We start from the raw sequence: 10,473 nt of genomic DNA on the forward strand, positions 1-10,473 counted from the left end.
GTGAAGTCTGATGAGCGTAGACTTCCTAATTCCGCTGAAACTGAGATGCATCTACTTTTCAGCTGTAAATTTGGTAGAGCACTACGTGGCATGGTCAATGATCTGATCCCAACAAGCTCTGACTTTGAAATTGTGTGCGTGTAAGCTCATTTTCTACAAGCTGCATTATTATCAAACACTGAATCAGGGGCTGTTACTTTTGGATTCTCAAATGCAGGAATGAAGCTAGCTCCTCTTCCAAAATCAAAGAAACAGTGGAACAAAACAATCTAGCTGAATTTACGGCAAATGAACTCAAGCAACTGAAGACTGAACTACTCTGAAATGGGGAGACACCCTTTTGCTAAAATCGCTGGTATTGTGGCAAAATTTCCTCGGTGTACATTATCTCAGAATTATAAATGAATAAAAAATACTTGTCAGTTTGTTGCCAATAAAATAAAACGAAGAAAAGAATGATTTCATCTTTAAGGTAATAAAATGTTTAGACACCACAGATAGAATATCGAAGCAAGCCTTCAACGACCCTCCATCATTGTTATAGTTACAGAACTCGAAATACAGGACTCCTTATCCCTGTTAGACGGACTCTTGTTACTGGTACTCCTCTCTACATAAAAGCCTGGTCGTTGTGGTTTGGGAAGCACAACCGATTCGCTACTCAACATCAACACCACAGATGACATAGTCGGCCTTTCTTCTCTGCCCTTTTGAACACATAGAAGTCCCACATGAATGCATCGTAAAACATCTTGTACAACATAAGAATTGCTCATGGACTCGTCAACCAGTTCCATTGACCTGTCTTCACTCCACAGTCTCCAAGCCTAAAACAAAAGAAGTTCATTAAAATGATCACTCAATTAATCCACGAAAATAGAACAACTGTAGAATGAAGAAGATAGAAACTTTATTACAACTTTACTTACATGTCCTAAAAGATTATGCTCATGGTCAGGATGACAAAAGCCCCTATTCTTCTTGCCGCTTATAATTTCCAAAACCAGAACTCCAAAGCTAAATACATCAGACTTCACAGAAAAGTGTCCATCAACAGCATACTCGGGAGCCATATACCCACTACATGAAGCGATCATGTGGAAAAAGAAAAAAGATGTGTTAGATACTAGTTTCTTATGAAGGGTGACTAGGTCTTTGTTAAGGTATAAGGTGTGTCTTACTATGTTCCAACAACACGCCTTGTATTTGCTTCCATTTGATCTCCCCCAAACATTCTTGCCATTCCAAAGTCGGATATTTTAGGGACCATTTCACTATCAAGTAAAATGTTGCTCGCTTTAAGATCTCTGTGAATAATTCTAAGTCTTGAATCATGATGGAGATAAAGAAGGCCCCGAGCAATTCCAAGAATAATCTCCAACCGCTTTTGCCAATCAAGTAGTCTACTCTTTTTTTTGTCTGCATTGGATAATAGTTTTTACATTATTACTCTCATTGTTTGTTTGTTTTCTTAGAAGTAAAAACAGGACGCCAAGTATAAACATTGGTCCATTACTTGTTACTCTTGCTACTGACTCAAACTAAATTAACGGCAGTTTATCAGGCACATTGATATAATGAACATACCGAAGATAGATGAATCCAAGCTTTTGTTTGGCATGTACTCGTAGACCAACATCTTTTCTTCTCCTTGAATGCAGCATCCAAGAAGCTTAACAAGATTCCTATGCTGTAGTCCAGAGATAAGAATAACCTCATTCTTGAACTCTTTGCCACCTTGTACTGAGTTCTTTGAGAGCCTCTTCACAGCTATTTCTTTTACTCCTTCCAGTTCACCCTAGAGATATTCATCTTCGTCTCATAAACCCACATACGTTTGGCACTATGTATTTGACTATATCGTATAAAACTTACCTTATAAACAGGACCAAATCCACCTTGACCGAGCTTATTTTCTTCTGAGAAATTATTAGTTGCAAGTTTTATGGTAACCAAATCAAAGAAAGGTAATTCTACATCATCTCCCTCAAATTCACCTGATTAGAAGATAATTACCATTAAGTGAAACTTTTGGTGTATTTCTTACAATGAAGAATGTTATGCAAAGAAACAAAAAAAAATTGAAAATAAAGAATGTCAAACAATTATTAAGGATAAGCTTAAGTAGAATTGATTAACCACAGGTAAATAATGTCTAACATATTAAATAGGGTTTTCAACATGAATGCATATCTTGGTACTGGTATTGCAGCGCAGGAATACTTTCTGATACAATGCAAGTTCCAAAACATACATCTGGTTAACAGAAAAAAGAGGGTATCTTGTAATCACATTTCTTGCACCTCAACTAGATTATGTCGTGTTAAAATTCTCCCTGTTGCACTTGCGACTTTGAGAGCAGTGGTTCTCCTGAGAAGCTCTACCACAGAGGTTAAATATCTTCTTAGAGAAGGAAAAGAATTACAAGAACCCTGCCCCCTCACATAGTCACGTGTTATAACCACCTTTCCTATGTAGATGATGATAGTTTGCTTCATGCAGAACTGTTGTGAATATATAAGTGCGGAAACAACGTTAGCCACAACAAACGGATCAATCCTACACAAAGATCGATCCTTCACACTAGACAAGACTTCAACACCCTCCAAGCAATATCCCAACACTTCTCAATATCAAATAACAAGCATATAAAGTAAAACAATTAATGTAAAGGAAGAACAAACCACAAGACGAGATATATCGTGGTTCGGCAATTTGCCTACTTCCACACGCTGAGTTCCAAGCTTTCTTGGATGTCCCGAAAGTAACAGATTACAAGTCTCTCAATTCACTCACAAAGAATGAACACTCAACTCACAAAGAAATGCTCTCTTATAATCTCTCTCTTTCTTGGCTTTGGAAAAAGTTAGGTTTTCCAAAAAACTGATTTTGTTTTTATACCAAAAAGCCAAAATCGCGTGATTCTTCAGAAGGAAGCCCAAAAAAATGACGGCCTGGTCGGGTCATCTGGATGTGACAAACAGAGAAAAACTCGTTTTTTCTCTACAAGAACTAACTTGCAGTTGCTACTACAATTATCTGATCAAATTATTATTATTATTATTATTTTTTCCGCTTATGAAGCCAAAGAAGAGAAGTAAATTGGTATTAGCACCTAGACCTAAAACTGGCCGGAAAGAAAAATTAGTAAGAGTAAGACATCTACCTTTCGAACTTCTCTTCTTCCAAATACACCAGCTTCCCAAGCCTAACAATATAATACCAGCAGCAACTGTGATGCTTAATATGATTATCAGACGTGCCCTCGTTCTTGATTTGCCTTTGGAATCTTGAATTTACAACACACAAATTGGATTAGCACAATATGCTGTAGGAAAAATGTGAACAGGACATGTAACATAACACACATTAACTGCTTAATACATGGTCTCCCTGCGTTGGAATGGAAGAAGATTAAAGATCAAAGCTAGACATATTTGCATTATGCAGATATTTCTTGTACAAGGAGTCAATCGTTTTTTGAACCCATTCGCCTGCCGTTACAAGCACAATGGTTAAAAGAAGTTTGGTCTAGATTCTTCGGCTTGTACACCAGAGCTTAGAAGTATTTGGAGATGTCTAAACTCTTGTACAAGGAAAATGGCTTAAAGTTTCAAGTCAGCAAAAAGGTAATCCTCCTTCCAAAGCGGACCAAAACATTGGACCAGTGAATCTTAGACCTCCTGCAGTGTGAGGAGTGATACTCATCGCCTTTATACACTGAGCAGTTAACTAAACGAAGCAAAACACCTAGTAAAATCTATATGAAGTCGTTATTCCCAAATTCCCATTGCCGAAACACAGGCATTAGGCGAGAAGTCATTGACCCACAGCCTAATGCCCAATATGCAATGAGCTGACTGAGAGTGAATTTAGATTTATAGCAAGTGTCAGCAGAGTACCAAATTCACTAGCAGCAGAAAACAACCGCATTTTGATGATAAATTTGTCATAGCTAGTGATGGAATGCGGTAGCTAAAGTAAATAACTTGAGAACCCAATAAAAAATAACAAAAAAAAAGGATATCTGAAATCAAACCTAGTTCGGAAGCTGCCATCCGAATGTAAAGATCTTCTCCAGCCTCATTCAATTGTCTTATGTCGATTAGGTCTGCAAACCACATAACACAACCTCGTCCACCTCTAGTAACATCTGAATTAGTATAAGCCATACATGAACAATTGTTCAAGCATTTTAGCCTGCATTCCTCAAGATTCATGCTGATATTGACCCATGAATTTGTTGTGTCTGGTAACTTTACCCCAGTGAATTTTAGAAATCCTTCTCCATTGCTGCAATTCACAGGCACCACTCGTTCACATCCTTCAGACCAATCCGTTCCATACCAATCTGTTGGGGACTTAGGCTTAAATCCCTTCAAACACTGGCAAACTGCTACATTTGTCACGTCACAACTACTGTAAACACCACACAGTGCATAATCATCACAGCGGTCTCTTGGAATTGATACAAGACGGAGCCAACTGTTGGTTTTGTCGACCCATGTAAGACGCTGAAGGTTACCCTCTGTACTAGTTTGCAACAACACCAACCTCATAATGACAGATTTGTCAACCAGTTGGTAGATGTAATATATCTCATCGTCATTGTGGATAAGTTCAAATGTGAAGATTGGGTTAGGTTTCAAATCCGGTGCGCCACTCCAGCGAATACCGTTCCATGGCCCACTACGATAATACTTGTTAGACCTGTTTCTTATTGATGATTCAAAATATGCATTAAGATCAATCCCATAAGTGTAGTCTCCATCAGAAGGATCCTGAAAACTCCTCCATGATGTTAATTTTCGATCCATTCCGGTCCTTAGGTTCCACCCAACTTTCATCCCTGGCAACAATGTATCACCAGGATAATCAAAGCTTTGCCACATATAATTCTTTGAGTTTCCATCTTTTACATTTCTAAGAACTATATTTCCAGACTCTAAGAACTCCATAATTGGATTTGCCACTGTTCTTGATAAGTTCGATGACCAAAGAACACTTTCTGTTTGGTTTACTATAACAAGATTACCAATTGAGTCTATCTTTAGAACTCCTGATGTACCATTAAGGGGCGAATTTCTATTTGCTACCCAGACGACTGTTTGAGTTGGGATTGTTTTATACCAGATTCCCAAGTACCGGTTATTTGAATTGGAAGGACTAAAGAAACCGAGTTCGAAAGTTTCACCTTGGGAGAGTATGGTCTGTCCATCAATCATAGATTGAGATGGTGTCAAAGTGTAGGCCGCAATTTGGATCTCTTGACTGATGAAAATGAGTATATAGCAGTAAAATATGAGAACAGAAAGACCAGCCATTCTTTTGCTTTTGCTCTCATTCTTCTTCTCCAGATCACAAAGGATAATACAGACTGAAAACAAAAACTCGGTTAAATTATGTAAAGGAGTTAAATATGAAAATGCAGCCATCATATGCAGAAAAAGAGGCCACCTACCCCTGGTAGTTCTTTTCATCCTTTTCATACTGACAACCGATAGATAAGTTCACTATATATTGCAAATTGTGAATTGAATTACTTTTTCTTGGTAAAGGTGAATTGAATTAGAATTACTTACATTAGTAGTTCGGACATAATCAAGTTAGGACCAAAAGTTGTAAAGGATCATTTCTGCTACTTGTATAAAGTTGAATGGAGAAGAAGATTTTGCATGTATAGGAACTTCTTAGAAAGTCCGACATTTGTAAAACGTGTAGATATACCAGAGTTACACTAGGTTTAGAGGTCGTTTGGCAACACCTCAATAAGTCACTTTCTGGCTTTCTAGAAGGACAGAAGTCAAAAGCACGTTTCGCAATCTCAGAAAGCTAAAAATGTAAAAAGTGGGAAAGCAAAAAAAATGACTTCATAGAAAGTCCAAAAACTCATTTTCGGATAGTCAGTTTTTATTGCTTTCTCCTTTTGTCTTCCCGTGATTTCACTGTTTCTCTCCTACAAAAACCTCTTTTCCAAAAACCCTTCGAGAAATTTCAATCATTTCAATCTTAACTCAATCATTTCAATCGCATCTCAACTCAATCATTTCAATCGCAATTAAAAACCCTAGATTATTGATTATTGATTATTGATTTCAATCGCAATTGAAAACCCTAGATTTTCATTCTATCGCAATTGAAAACCCCTTTTCCGTTTTCTCATAATCTCGTCTTGATCGATGTTGTTGAAGTAAAGGAGGCAATATTGTTTGTGACAATCCATTTATCGAAAGGTACCTTTTTTTTATTTTATTTTTCATTGCTAGATTCCACAATTGTAAATGCTTACTTGAAACTAGTGGTATGCACTTTTGGGAAATGACTTTGAGTCGCATATGTTAGCCTCTCTCATTTTGAATCCATATCTATCGAATGTCCTTCATTTTTACAGTTACTATGAGTGCTTTGTGTCAGGATTTGACTGTTTCATGCTTAAACCAAGTTAATGTTATATGGTGTTCTTTTGTTTTGGTTTTTTGTATGTTTTAAGTGTGCCCATGTTGTTAGTTTGTTGAAATAAGTAGAGAAATGATAAGGGTATGACAATGACAGTGATTTTTTGGGGTGGGTATTGTTTGTGATGTTTCTCGAAGACCCTTGTTGCACTTGGGTATGATGCAACTGTCTATTTAACCCCACCAAATTATTTCTTCTATCAGTCTGTTCCACTACTGGTTCCATTAAAGATCGTAAACGATATTCGAACTATGAGAGAGGTTCCTGGGTACCACCATGACCTAGTGGAATTTGGTGTGTTGGAATTCTTTGCATACCCTTTAGAGGGAGACTTAGGTGAGATAGTTGTTGCCACAACCAGAGTGGAAACAATGCTGGGCGATACAGCAATTGCTATACACCCTGAAGATGACAAGCATACTAAATTCGTAGTCTCCACACTCGAGTCACTCAACCCATCATAGAGAGCTGGTTTCTTTTTAGGTATCTTGGTAGCTCTTTTTCCCCATGATAAGTTCGTTTACTGTTTCGATGAATCATACATATGTTAGTGGTGGACCTTTGGACTATTGCAGTTGTAACAATGTATCATACATACATTTATCAACATCACGGATAAATGTATTATGCACACGGACTATAAAAGCTACTTGTGAGTGAGATACTCCCATAGGAATTGTTTATCTGATTGTGGCTCCTGCAGTTTAACCAAGTTTATGTTGTCCCATTGATAGGTTAGTCACGAAGCGCCAATAACTGGAGGCTTTGGTGCTGAAATCGCTGCTTCAATTTCTGAGAGTTGCTTCTTAAGGGTAAGCTGTTTTGTACAAATAAACTTCTTCACCAGCTCAGCTGGGACTCTTAGGTATCTACCATCAATCCTGAATAGATTACTAACGTGCTCTACATGAATGCCAGTCACTAGTCACTATTATATTGTTTTACATGTCAAAGACTTTTCTTCTTACTTGATGACTAATTGATTACATGGATTGCTTTGAAACAATGAGACTATCTTGCAAATGTTAATATTATAGAAAAGTGCTTCAGCGTTGTCGTAGGGACAGCCTGTTTTACATATCTGGTTACACAATCATCATTTCCTCTTTGTTAAAAATGGAAGAACCAAATCATATACAAACTCAGGTTCACAAGCAAATTAGCAACACCTTAAGATACAACATCCATCCTCACAATGACTCGAATGTATCTTAGACCAAGAGAGGGCTAGAGCAAAGTTAGCTACCATTTTCACTCTTTCATGTTTTCATAATGGGTGCCTTAACTTTCATAAGTAACATCCCACAATAATATGGTATTAGTTGTCTTTTCTTGTTCTTGGGCTTGTATTGGTTTGATAAGATGATTTAATATACTGAATTTTTTAATTGCACTAGAATGGTTGGTCTCACTCACATCGTGCTGCTTGAAAACTACACCTTCAATTTCCTATGGAATTCCGTGTGTTCCTGTAGTTCACATTAATAGTGTACCATACATTTAATAAATTAAACCATTAATTTGTTTCTTCTTCGGAATAAAAACGGAGACATTTGATCTATCTAACAAGGTGAGAATATTTTCCAACACACCACACTCCCTAATCGAGTAGCCCGTATCGTTTACACTTGGATTTTAGCTATGGACCTAGAGCTCTCTAGTAGCGTAATATCTAGTATCCATTCTTGGTCAGCTCCTAGATCTCTTAGTACTAGTCTCATGTACTCTTTTGCTCAGGTACTTATTTCTTTGCTCTGCAATATCTTGCTACTTTTTACTTCTGCTTTAAACTGTATATTAATGAACAAGTGAAATATAGTTATGCATATTGGTTTATGAGTAATGGGTATCTTTGTATATATAGGATATACAATAAAAGGTTTTCGACACATCGCATTATAATACAAACTTGGTGGGTTTAAGCTAAATGGTTGTTTTGAGAAAGTACAATTAGTAACAGAAACTCTAGATTGTGTTTGAATATTTTTAATTATTAAAACTACGGTAAAAAGTGAATGTTGCACAGAAGCTGCTGTCTTGATTCCTTGTCCACTAGAAAAAGTTTCCCCTGCAATTACGATTTTTGCTCAGATTACTAGCATGTATGCATGATTTGATTGAGAATTGACTGGAAAATACTTATTGATTGTATGCTATTATAGAAGTAATTTGTTTACTGTAGTAATTTGTTTTCGATGGATTTAGATGGGTTCAAACAGTGCCCCTTTGGAATTGGAACCTTTTGAGGTAGCTAAAGAAGTTGAAGCAGAATGGAACTTAGAGCAAGAGGGCTATTTTATTGAGTTGTTGAAGGAAAATGTGATTACGCCCGGTGTTAAAAGAGTTAATGGTAAGTTCACGAAAAATGAATGGCTCGACTTGAGAAAGAAGTATTATTTGAGATTTGGACTTAAATATTTACCAAAAGCATACAAGAACAAGCACCAAAACATGAAAGAAAGGTTTCGAGAATTCAAAGCGCTTGTTGAAAAGACTAGTGGGACGGGATTTAATCAAGCATTGGGTACTTTTACTGCGAGTGATTCTTGGTGGGATGATTATATAAAGGTGATAAACGGTTATCATTTATTAGTATTCCTTTCCTTTTAACTATATTTTTTGAAACTATGTTAATTATTTTATTACAAAAAACAGACTAACAAAAAGGCCAAACATTTAAAGAGGTTGAGAGTTCGAGGTTGCCCTGAGTACAAAGATTTGCAAATAATTTTTGGAGACACAATTGCGACTGGATCTAACAAAGCATCGGCGAGTTATAATTTCGACTTAACAGATGAAGAGAATGGTGAGAAAGAAGCAACTGCTGAATCTCCTATGCCTCCTCAAGTTCAAATTTCAGAGGGTGGCAATAACCGTGAAAATAATGACTATGGCACTCAAAGCACTCAAAACAAAAGTCAAAGCCATTCTCGCAAGCGAGAAAGAAGTGATCCTAAAGGACCTGAGCTTACTGAAGCTGTGAAGATGCTAGCTGAAGCATCACAAGCTAGAGTCGAAAAGAGGGGCAAATTCAGTATAACGGAGTGTGTTGACATCATTGAGGCTATGGGTATCGAAATTGGAAGGAAGACTTATGTTAAAGCCATATCCCTATTTCAGGACAAAGGATGGGAGAGAAGCTTTTTTGCACATGTCAGATGCATGTAGAAGAGATGTGTTGTTAAGCATTGAGGAAGGAGATTTGTAGAAGATTTAGAAGTGCTACCGAAAGATTGAGCACATCCGCACTTGGTTTTAAATTTTGAGTTATAGGTTATATATGTTCTTTTGTTAGTGGTATAAGCGCCTTTTGTTTGTTTTTGGCAGTGTTTTGGAGTCTGTGGAGAAACTGGTGCAGGTTTTGTTATGTAGTAAAGTTGTTTACTTAGCTGTTGTTAGGGTTATATGGGGGTGCACTTGGGTCTTTGGTTTTTCGGTCCCAGGAGAGTAGTTACTGGCTAGATGGCAAATCTTTGTGGTCTTGATGTATAAGTTAATGATTTTATCATCTATTACTGCTAAAGTAGAAAGAGAATATCAGGTATCTCTCATATGTTACTGATTGAGTTTTTGTGTTCAGTGATGCCACAAACTTGCGTATTTTGCTTAGTCATTTATTGAGTTTGCTTAGTCATTTTTTTTTCTCATGTTTGTGATATAAAATCTGGAACTGTTATGTAAGACCACTGTGGTCAACCAATTGTTATGCTGATGTATTGATGGTTCAAAGTCATTCTACCATAGCCGGTTTCATGACAATTGATAGCGTCAATAATAAAACCAGGCATATAAGATGAAAAGTGAAGGTACTTCAGACATTACACCGATCATGGTTCAAGTAGTCGAAGACTTAAAATCATTTCTGGAAGACCAACAATACATTATATATTTGTTCTATCTGTCTGGAACATGTTCAACGCAATTGTTTTCACGGCACGGCGGCACTGAATCATCACAGTTACTGAAGCCTCCAGTGTGGTCACTCTACCAAGCAACACACATAGTAGACCTCCAATT

General features: G+C 37.0%; 2 protein-coding genes across 6 annotated transcripts; one reads left to right on the plus strand and one right to left on the minus strand.

Moving 5' to 3' along the window:
• Positions 1 to 439: 439 nt before the first annotated feature.
• LOC147504648 (G-type lectin S-receptor-like serine/threonine-protein kinase SD1-1) lies at positions 440 to 5,725 on the minus strand. 5 transcript variants are annotated; one of them, XM_086557443.1, is made up of 9 exons: positions 5,583 to 5,723; positions 5,195 to 5,377; positions 4,040 to 4,849; positions 3,167 to 3,289; positions 1,876 to 1,997; positions 1,588 to 1,798; positions 1,182 to 1,419; positions 930 to 1,080; positions 440 to 827 (listed from the first exon to the last, which is right to left on the minus strand). In XM_086557443.1, the coding sequence occupies exons 2-9, from the start codon at positions 5,322 to 5,324 to the stop codon at positions 519 to 521; spliced, it is 2,094 nt and encodes a 697-aa protein (XP_086413569.1). In that variant the 5' UTR covers positions 5,325 to 5,377; positions 5,583 to 5,723; the 3' UTR covers positions 440 to 518. The 5 variants fall into 5 exon arrangements, with proteins under 5 accessions (XP_086413569.1, XP_086413568.1, XP_086413567.1 ...); XM_086557442.1 differs by having other exon boundaries at positions 5,462 to 5,602; XM_086557441.1 differs by having other exon boundaries at positions 4,040 to 5,377; positions 5,583 to 5,725.
• Positions 5,726 to 6,707: 982 nt separating this feature from the next.
• Positions 6,708 to 10,016, plus strand: LOC147504649 (uncharacterized). The gene is made up of 4 exons (XM_086605298.1): positions 6,708 to 6,884; positions 7,191 to 7,268; positions 8,662 to 9,024; positions 9,112 to 10,016. The coding sequence occupies exons 1-4, from the start codon at positions 6,708 to 6,710 to the stop codon at positions 9,622 to 9,624; spliced, it is 1,131 nt and encodes a 376-aa protein (XP_086461424.1). The 3' UTR covers positions 9,625 to 10,016.
• The last annotated feature ends 457 nt before the right edge of the window (positions 10,017 to 10,473 follow it).

Source organism: Coptis chinensis, chromosome 4 (assembly GCF_015680905.1).
Source record: "Coptis chinensis isolate HL-2020 chromosome 4, ASM1568090v1, whole genome shotgun sequence".
Taxonomy (NCBI): Eukaryota; Viridiplantae; Streptophyta; class Magnoliopsida; order Ranunculales; family Ranunculaceae; genus Coptis; species Coptis chinensis.

What these genes read in the sequence shown, in the direction of transcription:
- LOC147504648 (XM_086557440.1), bottom strand. Translation starts at nt 5,489, where the DNA reads ATGAAAAGGATGAAAAGAACTACCAGGG. An exon ending in CTTGGATTCATCTATCTTCG is followed by an intron (nt 1,420 to 1,587) that starts GTATGTTCATTA and finishes TATCCAATGCAG; the next exon opens with ACAAAAAAAAGAGTAGACTA. An exon ending in AGGCGTGTTGTTGGAACATA is followed by an intron (nt 1,081 to 1,181) that starts GTAAGACACACC and finishes CGCTTCATGTAG; the next exon opens with TGGGTATATGGCTCCCGAGT.
- LOC147504649 (XM_086605298.1), top strand. Translation starts at nt 6,708, where the DNA reads ATGAGAGAGGTTCCTGGGTACCACCATGACCTAGTGGAATTTGGTGTG. An exon ending in ATGACAAGCATACTAAATTC is followed by an intron (nt 6,885 to 7,190) that starts GTAGTCTCCACA and finishes TCCCATTGATAG; the next exon opens with GTTAGTCACGAAGCGCCAAT. An exon ending in CTGAGAGTTGCTTCTTAAGG is followed by an intron (nt 7,269 to 8,661) that starts GTAAGCTGTTTT and finishes CGATGGATTTAG; the next exon opens with ATGGGTTCAAACAGTGCCCC.